Raw genomic sequence first — 18,233 nt, 5'->3', positions numbered from 1 at the left:
TCAGTGCCTCAGTTTCCCCTCCTGCGGGGGGGGGGGAGGGGAGATAAAAGTCTCAGCCTGCCATGTTGCAGACCTTTTGCATTCTCTCCTCTTGATGTATTTGATTTCCTCCTCCAAACCTCCCTCTCTCTCACCTGGAGTTCACAGCACTTAGTACCGGCTCGGGGCTTTTTTCCTGGGTTACATGATCCTGACTTTAGTTTTGAAACAGACACAGGCAGCCACAAACTCACCCTCAAACACCAACACCACATAAACCACAAAACCAACCCAATATTACAAACCTACGGGGAATCACAGGGTCAAACACTCACCGTTGGAAGCCCCAGCAGCTGCTCAGGTGGGTGAGGTCCACTGCAGAGATTCATGTCTCCCACCAGATCAGAAGCTCCCTCAGCGTCTCCTCCAGGTGAGTGCTGGGGGTGGGGGAGGGGAAGGAAGGCTGCGAAGCACATGTGCCTTCCCCCCTTGCCCCTTCCCCCTCATAACCTGCAAGTACAGCCAGGGCTGCCTCTGCCTCTGCCTCTGCCTCCGCCCTCTGCCGGCCAGCGTCTCTAGTTGCCTAGCAACAACAGCTGCTGCTTCCGGGAGAGACGCTGCTGGCGCGGGGCCCCCTGAGGCACGGGGCCCAATTCGGGGGAATCGGGCAAATCGGCCTAAGGCAGGCCCTGTTTGCAGCGGTGTTGGGAGTGGTGCATTCTGGGCAGCTATCCCACAGAGAACCTCTTCCCATTCTGGCGCTGTGGGAAAGGGGTGGAGGGTGCGGGTCATTCTGCTTCCTGTCCCAATGCCCCATGATGCATCGCTTCACATCCCAGCAATCCCTGTTTTTCCCTCAAAGTTTGGCGCCATCTTGCATCTTTCAACGGTTTCTGTGCAGCGCGATTCTGTGTTCCGTTTTGGTTTGCGGGAAATGGAGCCCGAACTGCTGAGGAATATGCTGACGAGTCTCGCCAGCACATCACGTTTGGCAGTTGAGCTATTCCTTAAGATCCAAAGTGACAATGAGGAGTCTGACGATGATAGCGAGTCACGTAATGCATACGACACGAAATTGCTTGTGGCATTCACAGACATGCTCAGCACCGTGGAACGCCGCTTTTGGGCTCGGGAAACAAGCACTGACTGGTGGGATCACATCATCATGCAAGTCTGGGATGACGAGCAGTGGCTGCAGAACTTTCGGATGAGAAAAGCCACTTTCATGGGACTGTGTGAGGAGCTCGCCCCCACCCTGCAGCGCAAAGACACGAGATTGAGAGCTGCCCTGCCAGTGGAGAAGCGGGTGGCTATTGCAATCTGGAAACTGGCAACTCCAGACAGCTACCAATCAGTCGGGAACCAGTTTGGAGTGCGAAAGTTGACCGTTGGAATTGTGTTGATGCAAGTTTGCAGGGCCCCAGCCTCACTCCGGAAAGTAGCTGGAACCATGTCCCTGCACTCCCTGGGGGAGGGGGACACAGGGTTCCGCCTGCTGCTTGCCGCGCTTCCTGGTACCTCCCCCAAAGCTCCCATTGGCCGCGGTTCCCTGTTCCCGTGGGGGTGTGTGTGGTGTGTGCCTAGAAAACAGGGCAAAACGCAAAGCCACTGCTTCCCCCCTACCCCTCCACTGGCCACAGGGACATGGTTCCAGCTGCTTCATGAAGCAGTGCGGGGCTCGAGGGGGCAATCCCACGGGTGTAGGTTGCCCACCCCTGGTCTGGAGGTAGGCTGGGGGAGGCAGGCACAGGCCGCTTGGCGGGCCACAGGAAATAGCCCCATGGGCCACATTTGAGACGCCTGGGTTATAACTAGTTTCCCCATACACTATGTATAAGGGATCACATCATTATAGAAACCCACTGCAAATAATGTGGATCCTAATATGTGCAGGTGACATGTGTGTGCATTTGGTGCAAGGAGCTCCTGACCCTCAGGGATTGTGTAAAGGCTTTGGAGACCAGAGTGGCTGAACTGGAGGAGCTAAGGAAGACAGAGAAGTACATAGGTGAGACTTTCCGGGACACAGTAGAACAGTCCAACCCCTGGTCTGACGGCCTTTCTGCTGTTGAAGAGAATGAAAGTCTCAGGGAAGGAGAACATCCAACTGGAGCTGAGGGAAATGATCCCCTAGTTGGGACCTTCCTCTTCCAGACGATGTCATGATATTCTCTCGCACTGAGGATACCTTTCCGGGGGAGGGAACTCCAGTTATTAGGAAGAGACAGGTAATAGTTATGGGGATTTCAATCATTAGAAACACATATAGCTAGGTTTATGATTACTGGAAGAACTGTATGGTGACTTGCCTGCCTGGTGCGAAGGTTGCAGAGCTCTTGAGACATCTAGATAAATGTATGTGTAAGTGCTGGGGAGGAGCCGGTCGTTGTGGTATATGTAGGTATCAATGACATAGGGAAGGATAGGAGAGAAGTCCTGGAGGCCAAATTTAGGCTGCCAGGTAAGAGATTTAAATCCAGGACCTCCACAGTAGTATTCTCGAAATGCTTCCAGTTCCAAGCGCATGGCCACTTAGACAAGCAGAACTGCAGGGTTTCGATGTGTGGAGGAAACAATGGTGTAGGGAGGAGGAGGTTTAAGATTTATTAGGAACTGGGGAAACTTTTGGGAAAGAGGAAGCCTAAATAGGAAGGGTGGGCTCCACCTAAACCAAAATGGAAGCAAATTGCTGGCACTTAAAATTTAAAAGGTTGTACAGTAGTTTTTAAACTAAGAGCTGGGGGAAAGTCGACAGATGCAGAGGAGCACATGGTTCGGATGGAGATATCCCTCAGGGGATAAGTTCTCTCTAAGCTGCATGGCAGGCTATCAATGGCTGCGCAGGCAGAGAAAGGCGCCTCTCCCCTGGCGCTGCTGCGGCAAGAGGGTTGGGAGGAGTCGTTGTTGCAGCCCCCAAACACCTCATCCCCTGCCCCACCCCAGAGCCTGCACCCCTAGCACCCCAAGACTCTGCCCCAGCCCTGAGCTCCCTCCCACATTCAACCCCTCGGCCCTATCCCCACCCCACATCAGCTCAATATTGGTGCATATAAAATTAATTCCACACATGGATGTAAAAAAAAAGAGGAACACTGTTTTTTATGGGAGGATCTATTAATGGAGATTCTCTATGACCTAGTAAGGAGGAGAGAATGGAAGATGATAAAATATGGGTAAGATCTGATGAGAAACAGTGAAAGAAAAAAAGAGTCCCATTCAATTACATCATGTACTGGAAGACAGCAACAAAGTGACAAGTTTTTAAAATGCTTATATACAAATGCTAGAAGATGGATGAACTAGAGTGCCTCGTATTAAATGAGCATATTGATATAATAGGCTTAACAGAAATTTGGTGGAATGAAGATAATCCATGGGACACAGTATCACCATGGTACAAAATATTATCAAAGGACAGAACAGGTCACAGGAGAGTGGCACTATATATGAAAGAAAGCGTAGAATCAAATGAAGTAAAAATCTTAAATGAACCAAACTATACCATAGAATCTCAACGGATAGTAATTACAAGCTCTAATAATCAGAATATAGTAGGAGAGATATATTACCGACCACCTGACCATGATGGTGATAGTGACTGTGAAATGCTCATGAAGATTAGAAAGGCTATAAAAATAAAAAACTCAATAATATTGGGGGATTTCATCTATCCCTATATTGACTGGGTACATGTCACCTCAGTACAGGATGCAGAGAGAAAGTTTCTTGACACCTTAAATGACTGCTTCTTGGAGCAGTTAGTCCTGGAACCCATAAAAAGAGAGACGATTCTTGATTTAGTCTTAACTGGAGCACAGAATCTGGTCCAAGAGGTGAATATAGCTGGACTGCATGGTAATAGTGACCATAATATAATTAAATTTAACATCCCTGTGGCAGGGAAAACACTACAGCTGCCCAACACCGTAGCATTTAATTTCAGAAAGCGGGACTACACAAAAATGAGAAAGTTAGTTAAACAGAAATTAAAAAGTCCGGTGCCAAAAGTGAAACCCTTAAAAGTGGCATGGAAACTTTTTAAAGATACCATAATAGACGTTCAACTTAAATGTAAATCTCAAATTAAAAAACATAGTAAGAGAACAAAAAAGTGCCACCGTGGCTAAACAACAAAGTAAAAGAAGCAGTGAGAGGCAAAAAGGCTTCCTTTAAAAAGTGGAAGTTAAATACTAGTAAGGAAAATAGAAAGGTGCATAAACTCTAGCAAATGAAGTATAAAAATATAATTAGGAAGGCCAAAAAGGAATTTGAAGAACAGCTAGCCAAAGACTCAAAAACTAAGAGGTAATTTTTTTTTAAGTACATCAGAAGCAGGAAGCCTGTCAAACAACTAGTGAGGACACTGGATGATCAAGGAGCACTCAAGAACAATAAGGCCATTGTGGAGAAACTAAATGAGTTCTTTGCATCAGTCTTCATGGCTGAGGGAGATTCCTGAGCCATTCTTTTTAGGTGACACATCTGAGGAACTGTCCCAGATGGAGATGTCATTAGACAAGGTTTTGGAACACATTGATAAAGTAAAGAGTAATAAGTCACCAGGACCAGATGGTATTCACCCAAGAGTTCTGAAGGAACTCAAATGTAAAAATGCAGGACTACTAAATGTCATTTAAATCAGCTTCTGTACCAAATGAGTGGAGGATAGCTAATATGATGCCAATTTTTTAAAAGGCCTCCAGAGGTGATCCCGGCAATTACAGGCCGGTAAGCTTGACTTCAGTACCGGGCAAACTAGCTGAAACTATAGTAAAAAACATAAATGAACACAATTTGTTGGGGAAGAGTCAACATGGTTTTTGTAAAGGGAAATCGTGCCTCACCAATCTACTAGAATTGTTTGACGTGGTCAACTAGCATGTGGACAAGGGGATCCAGCAGATTGGGCAACAAAATGGCAAATGAAATTTAATGTAGATAAATGTAAAGTAATGCACATCGGGAAAAAATAACCCCAACTATACATACAATATGATGGGGGCTAATTTAGATACAACTAATCAGGAAAAAGATCTTGGAGTCATCGTGGATAGTTCTCTGAAGGCATCCACGCAGTATGCAGCGACAGTCAAAAAAGCAAACAGAATGTTAGGAATCATTAAAAAGGGGCTAGAGAATAAGAGGGAGAATATCTTATTGCCCTTATATAAATCCATGGTACGCCCACATCTTGAATACTGTGTACAGATGTAGTCTCATCTCAAAAAAGATATACTGCCATTAGAAAAGGTTTAGAGAAGAGCAACTAAAATGATTAGGGATTTGGAACAGGTCCCATATGAGGAGAAATTAAAGAGGCTAGAACTTTTCAGCTTGGAAAAGAGGTGACTAAGGGGGGATGTGATAGAGGTATATAAAATCATGAGTTATGGGGAGAAAGTGAATAAGGAAAAGTTATTTACTTGTTCCCATAAGAATTAGGGGCCACCAAATGAAGTTAATGGGCAGCAGGTTTAAAACAAATAAAGGACGTTCTTCACACAGCACATAGTCAACTTGTGGAACTTCTTGCCTGAGAAGGTTGTGAAGGCTAGGACTATAACTGGGTTTAAAAGAGAACTGGTTAAATTCATGAAGGTTAAGTCCATTAATGGCTATTAGCCAGGATGAATAAGGAATGGTGTCCTTAGCTTCTGTTTGTCAGAGGGTGGTGATGGACAGCAGAAGAGAGATCATTTGATCATTACCTGTTAGGTTCACTCCCTCTGGGGCACCTGGCATTGGCCAGTCGGTAGATAGGATTCTGAGCTGGATGGACCTTTGGTCTGATCCAGTACGGCCATTCTTACGTAGCGTACTTAGATTTTCAGAAAGCCTTTGACAAGGTCCCTCACCAAAGGCTCTTAAGCAAAGTAAGCTATCATGCGATAAGAAGGAAGGTCCTCTCATGGACTGGTAACTGGTTAAAAGATAGGAAACAAAGGGTAGGAATAAACTGTCAGTTTTCAGAAGGGAGAGATGTAAATAATGGTGTCCCAGAGGTCTGTACTGGGACCAGTGCTATTCAACGTATTCATAAATGATCTGGAAAAATGGGTAAACAGGTGGCAAAATTTGAAGATGATACAAAACTACTCAAGATAGTTAAGTCCCAGGCAGACTGTGAAGAGCTACAAAAGGCTCTCTCAAAACTGGATGACTGGGCAACAAAATGGTAAATGAAATTCAATGTTGATAAAAGCAAAGAAATGCACATTGGAAAACATCCCAAATATACATATAAAATGATAGGGTCTAAATTAGTTGTCACCACTCAAGAAAGAGATCTTGGAGTGAATGTGGATAGTTCTCTGGAAACATCCGCTCAATGTGCAGCATCAGTCAAAAAAAATGAACAGAATGTTGGGAATCATCAAGAAAGGGATAGAAAATAAGACCTATCATATCGCCTCTATATAAATCAGTGGTATGCCCACATCTTGAATAAGGCATGCAAATGTGATCACCTCATCTCAAAAAAGATATATTGGAATTGGAAAAGGTACAGAGAAGGGCAACAAAAATTATTAGGGGTATGAAATGGCTTCCATATGTGGAGATTAATATGAATTGGACTTTTCAGTTTGGAGAGATGACGACTATGGGGGCGGGGAGGAATATGATAGATCTATAAAATCATCACTGGTGTGGAGAAAGTAAATAAGGAAGTGTTATTTACTCCTTCTCATAACACAAGAACTAGGAGTCACCAAATGAAATTAATAGGGAGCAGGTTTAAAACAAACAAATGGAAATATTTTTTCCACAGAACGCACAGCCAACCTGTGGAACTCCTTGCCAGAGGATGCTGTGAAGGCCAAGTCTATAACAGGGTTCAAAAAAGAACTAGATAAGTTCATGGAGGATAGGGCCATCAATGGCTATTAGCCAGAATGGGCAGGGATAGTATTCCTAGTCTCTGTTTGCCAGAAGCTGGGAACTGGTGGCAGGGGACGGATTGCTTGATGATTACCTGTTCTGTTCATTCCCTCTGGGGCACCTGGCATTGGCCACTATCGGAAGACAGGATATTGGGCTAGATCAAGGGTCTCAAAACACACAGCCCATGAGCTTATTTTCTGTGGCCCGCAAGGTCCTCGCAGCCCCCCCCCGCCCTCCTCCAGCATTTACCTAGAGTGGCTCTGGCCCGACGCGCACTGGGGGCAGGGCAGGCTCCCTCCATGCTTGCCTGCCTGCCCGCCCTGCCCCTGTGCCGCTCCGGGAAGTGGACGGAACCTGTGGGAGGAGGGACACAGGTGTGTGTGTTGATGTTGCTTCAGGCACCACCTCCAGCAGCTCCCATTGGCCATGGTTCCCTGTTCCCAGACAATGGGAGATGCTGGGGGCAGTGCCTGAAGCAACAGCAACACCCTGCTCCCCCACCTTCCAGCCACTTCCTGGAGTGGCGCGGGAGCAGGGCGGGCAGGGAAGGAGCCTGCCCTGCCCTGGTATGCGCCGGGCCAGAGCCCCTCCTGCAGTAAAACCCACTGCTCTGACCCCCTGCCCTGAGCCCCCTGCCACACCCCAACCGCCTGCCATATCCTGCACCCTGCCTGCACCCCAACCCCCTTCCCTGATCCCCTGCCGCACCCCACACCCCAATCCCCTGCTGTACCCCTCATCCCATCTCCCTGCCCTGAGCCCCTGCCACATCCCTCATGCACCCCCTCGGGCAGGGAGGGGGCGGAGTTGGGGTGGGGACTTCAGGGAAGGGGTTGGAATGGGGGCAGGGAAGAGGCGGGGCCTCATGGAAGGGGAGGAGTGGGGGCAGGCCCAAGGGTGGTGGTGGTGGGGGGAGGTGTCAGTAATGCAGCCCTCGGGCCAATGTATAAGTCCTCATGTGGCCCTCATGGTCATTTGAGTTTGAGACCCCTGGGCTATATGGACCTTTGGTCTGACCCTGTATGGCCATTCTTACGTTCATAAAGTTCATATTCACTATATGGATGCATATATAATTAATACATACTCCTGTTCTTTTTGCGGATACAGACTAACACGGCTGCTACTCTGAAACCTGTCATTATGCAAGGCACTGCATTTAGCCGTATGGAGTGGAAATCCATCAACTTCATGAAAAAACTTGTACAGATACACAGATGGACATCATACCAAAAGGACTAAAGGTAAAAAATCCATTACAATCTACATATCACACAAACTATGCTGAGAGACTGTGTCACACACTCTCAAAGAAACTGCGAAACCACCTGATCAGCATCCTATATAGCAAACAGGGAAAGATTAAGAATGAGCTCTCAAAGCTGGATACGCTCATAAAAAAACCAACCTTCCACACCAACTTCCTCATGGATAGACTTTACAAAAAGTAGACAAGCCATTTACAACAAACTTTGCCTCTCTACTAAGGAAAAAGGACACTAAACTATCTAAACTGCTACATGCCACAAGGAGCCACAACAGTAGTTCCCTTACGCCACCCAACAATATTGTTAATCTTTCCAGCTATACTCTTAGCCCGGCAGAAGAGTCTGTCCTATCTCGGGGCCTCTCCTTTTGTCCCTCCAGACCCATGAACACGATACAGTTCTGTGGTGACCTAGAATCCTACTTTCGACATCTCCGACTCAAAGAATATTTCCAACATACCTCTGAACAGCATATTAACCCACAGAATCCTCCCTACCAGCACTACAAACACAAGGATTCTGCGTGGACTCATCCGGACGGTCAAAACAACAGACCGTCTTCTACATGGGAACTTCTAAATAGACTGCTTCCGTCAACGTGCAAAGGCTGAAATTGTGGAAAAACAACATCACCTGCCCCATAACCTCAGCCATGCTGAACACAACACCATCTACAACCTCAGAAACAACTCTGACATCATAATAAAAAAGGCTGACAAAGGAGGTGCTGTTGTCATCATGAATAAATTGGAATATGACCAAGAGGCTGCTAGACAGCTCTCTAACACCACATTCTACAGGCCATTATCCTCTGATCCCACTGAGGATTACCTAAAGAAACTACACCATCTGCTAAAAAAACTCCGACAAAGCACAGGAACAAATCTGTAGACACATGCCCAGAACCTCGACCAGGGGTATTCTATTTGCTACCCAAGATCCATAAACCTGGAAATCTTGGATGCCCCATCATCTCAGGCATTGGCACCCTAACATCAGGATTGTCTGGCTATGTGGACTCTCTCTCTCTCCCTATGCTACCAGCACTCCCAGCTATCTTCGAGACACCACTGACTTCCTGAGGAAACTACAATCCATTGGCGATCCTCCAGAAAACACCATCCTAGCTACTATGGATGTAGAAGCCCTCTACACCAATATTCCACACAAAGATGGACTACAAGCTATCAGGAACACTATCCCCGATAATGTCACAGCTAACCTGGTGGCTGAACTTTGTGACTTTGTCCTCACCCACAATAATTTCACATTTGGAGACAATATATACCTTCAAGTCAGCGGCACTGCTATGGGTACCTGCATGGCCCCACAGTATGCCAACATTTTTATGGCTGACTTAGAACAACGCTTCCTTAGCTCTCATCCCCTAATGCCCCTACTCTACTTGCGCTATTATTGATGACATCATCTGGAGCCATGGAAAAGAAGCCCTTGAGGAATTCCACCATGATTTCAATAATTTCCATCCCACCTCAGCCTAGATCAATCCACACAAGCGGTCCATTTCCTGGACATTACTGTGCTAATAACCGATGGACACATAAATACCACCCTATACCGGAAACATACTGACCGCTATACTTACCTACATGCCTCCGCTTCCATCCAGGACACACCACACGATCCATTGTCTACAGCCAAGGTCTAAAATACAACCGCATTTGCTCCAATCCCTCAGACAAAGACAAGCACCTACAAGATCTCTATCAAGCATTCTTAAAACTACAATATCCACCTGCTGAAGTGAAAAAACAGATTGACAGCCAGACAAGTACCCAGAAGTCACCTCCTACAAGACAGGCCCAAAGAAAATAACAGAACACCACTAGCTGTCACCTTCAGCCCCCAACTAAAACCTCTCCAGCGCATCATCAAAGATCTACAACCTATCCTGAAAGATGATCCCTCACTCTCACAGATCTTAGGGGACAGACCTGTCCTCATTTACAGACAACCCCCCAACCTGAAGCAAATACTCACCAACAACCACACATCACTGAACAAAAACACTAACCCAGGAACCTACCCTTGCAGCAAAGCCCAATGCCAACTCTGTCCATGTATCTATTCAAGTGACATAATCATAGGACCTAATCACATCAGCCACACCATCAGGGGCTCATTCACCTGCACATCTACCAATGTGATATATGCCATCATGTGCCAGCAATGCCCCTCTGCCATGTTGTGATGGAGCAGGGGCTGTCTGTGTGCTTAGTAGGCAGAGACAGGTATGCAGCTGTAACATGAGCCTGGGCTGGGGGAGGGGAGGTCTCACCTCTGGCTGTAGCTAGACAAAAGGGAAGTGGGGAGTGGAGTCAGTTCGTTTCTGGAAGCTGGGGGGTGGGTTTCAGGGGATCCTAGGCTGGGATCCAAGCATCCTGAACCCCCCAGAAAGGCCAGATTGAGGGGTCCTAGCTCTGAACACAAGCTGGGCCGTATCCTGTGTTCCTGTTGTTCAATAAACCTTCTGTTTTACTGGCCGGCTGAGAGTCACTGTGAGTTCAGGAAGAGGGGTGCAGGGCCGGACTCCCCCACACTCCGTGACAACTGGTGGCAGCGGTGGGATCGACTGCACCCCGTGGACGGCGCTTCCTGCAGTAAGTGACTGGGGAGCAGTAAAACGAAGGGGCGATTCACCCCTGGGCGAGTGTGGCCAGAGAGCAGGACTTTGCAGTAACAGGGTCCCCCGGGGGATCACAGCGAGCGATCCCAGGGGCGGAGGAGTCTGCAGCTCGACCCTGGCAGAGAGGTGGTGGCCCGTACGGGGACTGGCACACTAGGGGTCCCCCTGGAACCCGTGGGGAGCAGCGAGCACCCCGGCCTGCGAGCGGCCAGCGGGAAGATGTATTCCCAGAAGCGCAAGTGTGAGCTGGTGGAGCTGTGCCAGCAGAGGGGGCTGCGCCATGGGAAGCTCACCAAGGCCCAGCTGATTGCCCGGCTGGAGGAGAGAGATCGCAGGGATGAACCGGTCCCTGTCTCTGAGGGAAGCAGCCGGGCAGATGCAGCACAGGCACCAGTGTCTGGACCCGCTGGGAGTGGTCAGCCGGCCACTGAGGGCCCCTCGGGACCCCCCACCCCTAAGCGTAGGGGGAGGAGGAGGAGGAGCCCAGCTACCGAGGGCACCGTGACCCCCCCCGGCCAGCAGAGGATTGTCCCGGCGACGCTCGGCCTCCGTGGAGCACAGGCGGCTGGACTTGGAGAGAGAGATCAAACTGAAAGAGATGGAGGAGCGTAAGGAACAGAGGGCATACGAGGAAAGACAAAGCCAGCGTGAGCTGGAGGAGAAGCAGAAGCAACGCGAATTTGAGGAAAGAGAGAAGCAACGCGAATTCGAAGAAAGAGAGAAGGAGAAGCAGCTCAACCATGAGCTGGCCATGGCCCAGCTGAAAAGCAGGGAGGCCCCGGCTACGGTGAGCGAGGGGGGGGTCAAGCCTACAAAGAGCTTCGATAAGAACTTCCTGGCCCGGCGGAAGGAGGGGGAGGACATAGACACCTTCCTGACGGCCTTTGAGAACGCCTGCGAGCTGCACGAGGTGGACCCCGCAGACAGGATCCGGTGCCTCACCCCCTTACTGGACCCCACCGCCGTGGAGGTGTACAGCCGAATGAAAGGGACGGAGGCGCGGGACTACAACCTGTTCAAAGAGGCCCTGCTCCGCGAGTTTGGGCTGACCCCAGAGATGTACCGGAAGAGGTTCCAGAGTCAACGTAAGACCCGGGAGGGCACATACCTGCAACTGGTCAACCGGGCGCAGGGGTACGCCCGCAAGTGGACGGCTGGGGCCCAAACTAGAGAGGACCTGCTTGACCTAGTCGTACTGGAGCACCTGTATGAGCAGTGCCCATCCGACCTGAAGCGGTGGTTGATGGACCAGAAGCCGGAGAACCCGCAGCATGCAGGCCAGCTAGCCGACCAATACATGGACAGTTGGGCGGGGGATGGCAGGGAGGAGTCTCGAGGGAGCAGGCCTGCCCCAACGCAGAGAGAGAGTCACCACGGGACCTCCCAGCGGGGCCCTTTGGAGAACCCCCACAAAAGGGGAACGTCCAGCGTCAGGTCCACCCGACCCCCGCGAGGGGACCCACGAGACATGGGCTGCTTCCACTGTGGCCAGCAAGGCCACATACGGGCCCAGTGCCCCAAGCTCAGAGACAGACCGAGCAGACCCAACCCGCAGAGGGTTGACTGGGTAAAGACCCAATCGGAGGAGGGGCAACATGCCCAAGAGAGGGGGGCTGGCAGCGTCCCACCTGGGAAGGAGGGAGGAGGGCCCCAGGTCAGCGCCCCTGGGGGGCTGGATGCTCCGGACACAAGGTTCTGCTACAGGGTGGCCACGGGGCTGCCCCTCCGGAGCGAGTGCCTTGTTCCCCTGGAGGTGGATGGGAAGAAGGTCACTGGGTACTGGGACACAGGCGCAGAGGTGACGCTGGCCCGGCCCGAGGTGGTGGGCCTAAATCGGATGGTGCCTGATACCTACCTGTCCCTGATGGGCGTGAGCGGGACCCCATTCAAGGTGCCCGTGGCGAGGGTGCACCTGAAGTGGGGGGTCAAGGAGGGCCCCAAGGATGTGGGAGTGCACCCCCATTTGCCCACAGAGGTGCTAATGGGGGGGGACCTCGAGACCTGGCCCGGCAATACCCGGGGTACCCTGATTGTGACCCGTAGTCAGAGTCGGCGCAGGGCTCTGCACCCTGACAACAGGGAAAGTACTCTGCCCGAGTGCCTGGCAGGGAGGGAACGCCCAGAGACACGACCCAGAGAGGCTGCGGCCTCAGACCCAGCCAGTGAGAGAGAGCAGATCCCCATCCCTGTCCCAGCTGCTGAGTTCCAGGCCGAGGTGCAGAAGGATCCCTCCTTGCAGAAGCCCAGGGACTGGGCTGACCTCAATGCAGCGCAGACCATGAGGAGAGGTTGCAAGGAGAGGTTCCTGTGGGAGAAGGGGTTCCTGTACCGAGAATGGGCCCCCCGTGGGGAGGTGGAGTCATGGGGGATTAGGAGGCAGCTGGTGGTTCCCCAGAAGTTTCGCCACAAGCTGCTGTACCTGGCCCATGACATCCCCCTCACAGGGCACCAGGGAATCCGGCGCACCAGGCAGAGGCTGCTACAGAACTTTTACTGGCCTGGGGTCTTTACCCATGTCCGGCAGTACTGCCAATCCTGTGACCCCTGCCAGCGGGTGGGGAAGGCCCGGGACAAGGGGAAAGCAGCTCTGAGGCCTTTGCCCATCATAGAAGAGCCTTTCCAGAAGGTGGCCATGGACATGGTGGGGCCTCTCAGCAAGGCGACCCGGTCAGGGAAGAAATACATCCTGGTGGTGGTAGATTTCGCCACTCGATACCCCGAGGCAGTGGCCTTGTCCTCTACCGAAGCAGACACCGTGGCGGATGCGCTGATGACCATTTTCAGCCGGGTGGGGTTCCCCCAGGAAGTCTTAACGGACCATGGGTCCAACTTCATGTCGGAGCTGCTCCAGTCCCTGTGGGAGAAATGTGGGGTCCGACCCAGCTGGGCCTCAGCGTACCACCCCCAGACCAACGGGCTGGTGGAGAGGTTCAACGGGACGCTAAAGATGATGCTAAAAACATTCATGCACCAGCACCCACAGGACTGGGACAAGTACTTACCTCACCTGCTGTTTGCATACAGGGAGGTACCCCAGGAGTCTACTGGGTTTTCGCCTTTCGAACTGTTATATGGAAGGCGGGTAAGGGGGCCCCTGGACCTGATGAGAGACGAATGGGAGGGGAAGGCCACTCCCGATGGAGAGTCGGTGGTGGAGTATGTCCTGACCTTCCGGGAAAGACTTACCGAGCTCATGGGCCTGGCCAGGGAGAATCTGGCCCGAGCCCAGAGGAAGCAGAAGGTCTGGTACGACCGCATAGCGCGGGCCCACGCCTTCGCCACCGGGGACTAAGTGATGGTTCTCATCCCCGTGAGGAAAAACAAACTTCAGGCTGCCTGGGAAGGGCCCTTCAAGGTTGTCAAGCAACTAAATGAGGTAAACTATGTGGTGGAGCTGTCGAACCGGGCGCACCACCGCCGGGTGTACCATGTGAATATGATGAAGCCATATTATGACCGGGGGAATGTGGTGTTGGCTGTGTGTGGACATTGGGAGGAGCCGGGGGATGACCCTCTAGTGGATCTATTCCCAGGGACAAAGGCTGGTTCCCCCCTTGAGGCGATTCCCCTCTCAGATCAGCTGACCCCGGCTCAGCATGCTGAGATCAGAGGGGTGCTGCAACTGTACCGACAGTTGTTTTCCAACCAGCCTGGGCGCACCAACTTGACCGTCCACCGGGTAGAGACTGGGGCACACCCCCCGATACGCTGCTCCCCTTTTCGGGTTACCGGGAAGACTGCCCAGGACCTGGAAAGGGAGATCAGGGACATGCTGGCTTTAGGGGTGATCCAGCCATCCGCCAGCCCCTGGGCCTCCCCAGTGGTGCTGGTCCCCAAGAAGGACGGGTCGATCCGGTTCTGCGTGGACTATCGAAAGCTCAATGCCATCACCGTATCTGATGCCTACCCCATGCCAAGGCCTGACGAGCTCCTAGACAAGCTGGGAGGCGCTCGGTACTTCACCACCATGGATCTTACAAAGGGCTACTGGCAAGTGCCGCTGGACGCAGATGCCAGGCTGAAATCGGCCTTTATCACCCCTCTGGGTCTCTACGAGTTTCTGACCCTGCCCTTCGGCATCAAGGGAGCGCCGGCCACCTTCCAGCGCCTGGTGGATCAGCTACTGAGGGGGATGGAGAGTTTTGCTGTGGCGTATATTGATGACATCTGCGTCTTCAGCCAGACCTGGGAGGATCACGTGCTCCAGGTTAGACAAGTGCTGGACCGACTCCGGGAGGCGGGGTTAACCGTCAAGGCTGAGAAGTGCAAGGTGGGGATGGCTGAAGTATCTTACCTGGGCCATCGGGTGGGGAGCGGCTGCCTAAAGCCGGAACCGGCCAAGGTGGAGGCGATCAGAGACTGGCCCGCTCCCCAGACCAAAAAGCAGGTCCAGGCTTTTATCGAGATGGCGGGGTACTATCGGAGGTTCGTGCCCCACTTTAGTGCCATAGCCGCCCCCATCACTGAGCTGTGCAAGAAGGGGAAGCCAGACAAGGTGGTCTGGACCGAGCAGTGCCAGCAGGCTCTCCAGGCGCTGAAGGAGGCTCTGCTCAGAGGCCCAGTTCTGGCAAACCCAAACTTTGACAAGCCCTTTATGGTGTTTACCGATGCCTCAGACACAGGGCTGGGGGCGGTGTTGATGCAGGAGGATGAAAAGGGGGAGAGACACCCCATCGTGTACCTGAGCAAGAAGTTGCTACCCCGGGAGCAGAACTACGTGGCCATCGAGAAGGAATGCCTGGCCATGATGTGGGCCCTGAAGAAACTGGAGCCATATCTCTTTGGGCGCCACTTCACCGTGTACACCGACCACTCTCCCCTGACCTGGCTGCACCAGATGAAAGGAGCCAACGCCAAGCTCCTGAGGTGGAGCCTGCTCCTGCAGGACTATGACATGGACGTGGTCCACGTGAAGGGAAGTGCCAACCTGATAGCGGACGCACTGTCCCGGAGAGGGGGCCCCGAACTTCCCCAGGTCACTGGGCAGTGACCCCGCTCAGTTCAGTCTCGGAGGGGGGAGAGGTGTGATGGAGCAGGGGCTGTCTGTGTGCTTAGTAGGCAGAGACAGGTATGCAGCTGTAACATGAGCCTGGGCTGGGGGAGGGGAGGTCTCACCTCTGGCTGTAGCTAGACAAAAGGGAAGTGGGGAGTGGAGTCAGTTCGTTTCTGGAAGCTGGGGGGTGGGTTTCAGGGGATCCTAGGCTGGGATCCAAGCATCCTGAACCCCCCAGAAAGGCCAGATTGAGGGTTCCTAGCTCTGAACACAAGCTGGGCCGTATCCTGTGTTCCTGTTGTTCAATAAACCTTCTGTTTTACTGGCCGGCTGAGAATCACTGTGAGTTCAGGAAGAGGGGTGCAGGGCCGGACTCCCCCACACTCCGTGACACATGTACACTGGCCAAAGCGGACAGTCTCTACGCAAAAGAATTAATGGACACAAGTCTGACATCAGGAATCATAACACTCAAAAACCAGTAGGAGAACACTTTAACCTGTCTGATCATTCAATGACAGACCTGTGGGTGGCAATTTTGCAACAGAAAAGCTTCAAAAACAGACTCCAAGGAGAAACTGCTGAGCTGGAATTGATATGCAAATTAGATACAATCACCTTAGGTTTAAATAAGGACTGGGAATGGCTGAGCCACTACAAACATTGAATCTATCTCGCCTTGTAAGTATTCTCACACTTCTTATCAAAAACTGTCTGTACTGGGCTATCTTGATTATCACTTCAAAAGTTTTTTTTTTCCCCCCTTACTTAATTGGCCTCTTAGAGTTGGTAGGGCAACTCCCACCTTTTCATGCTCTCTGTGTGTGTGCGCGCATATATATGTTCCATTCCATGCATCCGAAGAAGTGAGCTGTAGCCCACGAAAGCTTATGCTCAAATAAATTTGTCAGTCTCTAAGGCGCCACAAGTACTCCTGTTCTTTTTGCGGATACAGACTAACATGGCTGCTACTCTGAAATATATAATTAATACTGATTTTTAGAAAAACAAACCCACTATTGGATATTAATGGTGAGCAACTGACGTCTTTGGTGGGTGAAAATCAGCAAACTCATAGGTTAACTTGGCTGGCAATAGTAGTAAACTAAGACCTTTTCCATGCACAAAAGTTTTACTGCTCTAACAATACCAGTTGTAGTTAAAGTAGTAGAATGCTGCCCCACCCCAATGCACAGCTATATTGGTAAAGATGTCTTTACACTAGGGGTTACATTTATGCTGGTGTATCAGTAAAAAAGTAAGTCAAACCTCTGACAATTATGCCAATACTGTGTGTATATAAATTATAGGGATTGACAAAATCACACAACAAAGTAAAACACTATGTTTATACTCGTTTAATTTTTTTAATTAGGCTTTTGATTGATAGCAGTTGTGATCTAGCAAGAAGTTGTTGCACAATTATCATTGTTATTGCAGTACTACAAGCTGTACCACTTGAAATTACTACAATTATTTTATCTTGATTCTGAACTGTAACAAGCATTAAATACCTTACAACTTTACAGACAGTGAAAACTTAGCTCCACAATTGCTCCCTCCCTTACGTGGTGGAAAAATTATATTCATTTACCAACATTTTAGTGATTACCTCCACAGTTATTAGAGAAAGTAGGAAAACACCATCACTTAAGGGTTTTTTTCTATTTTATTATTGAGCATCTTATATGAAATCTGTTACAGTTTGAAATATCATACCAAAAAGAAATAAAAATACATGGAACTCAAAGCAAATTTAAGTTTAACACAAATTTTATTGTTGGGAACGTAGTTACTATAAATGAGTCATTTACACCACTTTTACTGATTAGGGGCCATAGCTGTTATAGGAACAGATCAATCCACCAGATAGTGAGATATCCACAGCTCAGTAGCCATTCACGTGTACTCTGGTACTATATGCAATCTTTACAGTGATCATCATTTCATAGGCAGAATTAGTTTAGTATTTTCCTTCGGAAGCTTACTAGTCTTCTGAGGGACATTTTCAGAGAACAGATGTTTTACTTTCATTAAAACACTGAAATTATGCCTGTCGTTGCTTGTGTCTGGGATGAGTTTTACAGTACACAAATAATCGTCCACGTCTGCGAACAATAAAACAGTCCTTACAGCGCCTTTTGATGACACCTTTTGTTTTCATCCCCATGACAGTCTGGCCGCCTGGAAGCTGGCTGCTTGCAAGCAGCGGCTGACCTACCAGGCCGCGCTGCTTGGCGGCCAACGCCGGCGCGGTCGGTAGGACGTGTCCGAAGCCCAGGGACGAGAAGGGCAGGCGCGGGGCCGCGCAGGGCCGGAGGTAACGCAGCGGGGCGGCGGCAGCCGCCAACAGGGTCTTCACCAGCAGCGCCGCCATGTTGTCTCGCCTGCGGCAGAAGAGACGAGTCAGGGGCCTGTCGCCCCGCGGCCCAGGCAGGGCCCCGCCCCGCCCCGCCGGCCACCA

General features: G+C 50.6%; 1 protein-coding gene across 1 annotated transcript; it reads right to left on the bottom strand.

Annotated features, from left to right (window-relative positions):
• Positions 1-17,816: 17,816 nt before the first annotated feature.
• Positions 17,817-18,146, bottom strand: MRPL36 (mitochondrial ribosomal protein L36). Its single transcript, XM_039522979.1, has one exon. The coding sequence runs from the start codon at positions 18,144-18,146 to the stop codon at positions 17,817-17,819; it is 330 nt and encodes a 109-aa protein (XP_039378913.1).
• Positions 18,147-18,233: the final 87 nt, after the last annotated feature.

Source organism: Mauremys reevesii, linkage group 2, assembly GCF_016161935.1.
Source record: "Mauremys reevesii isolate NIE-2019 linkage group 2, ASM1616193v1, whole genome shotgun sequence".
Lineage (NCBI taxonomy): Eukaryota > Metazoa > Chordata > Testudines > Geoemydidae > Mauremys > Mauremys reevesii.
This window is presented reverse-complemented; position numbering and strand designations above follow the sequence as displayed.

Coding starts and splice junctions, on each gene's coding strand:
- MRPL36 (XM_039522979.1), bottom strand. CDS start 18,146: ATGGCGGCGCTGCTGGTGAAGACCCTGTTGGCGGCTGCCGCCGCCCCG.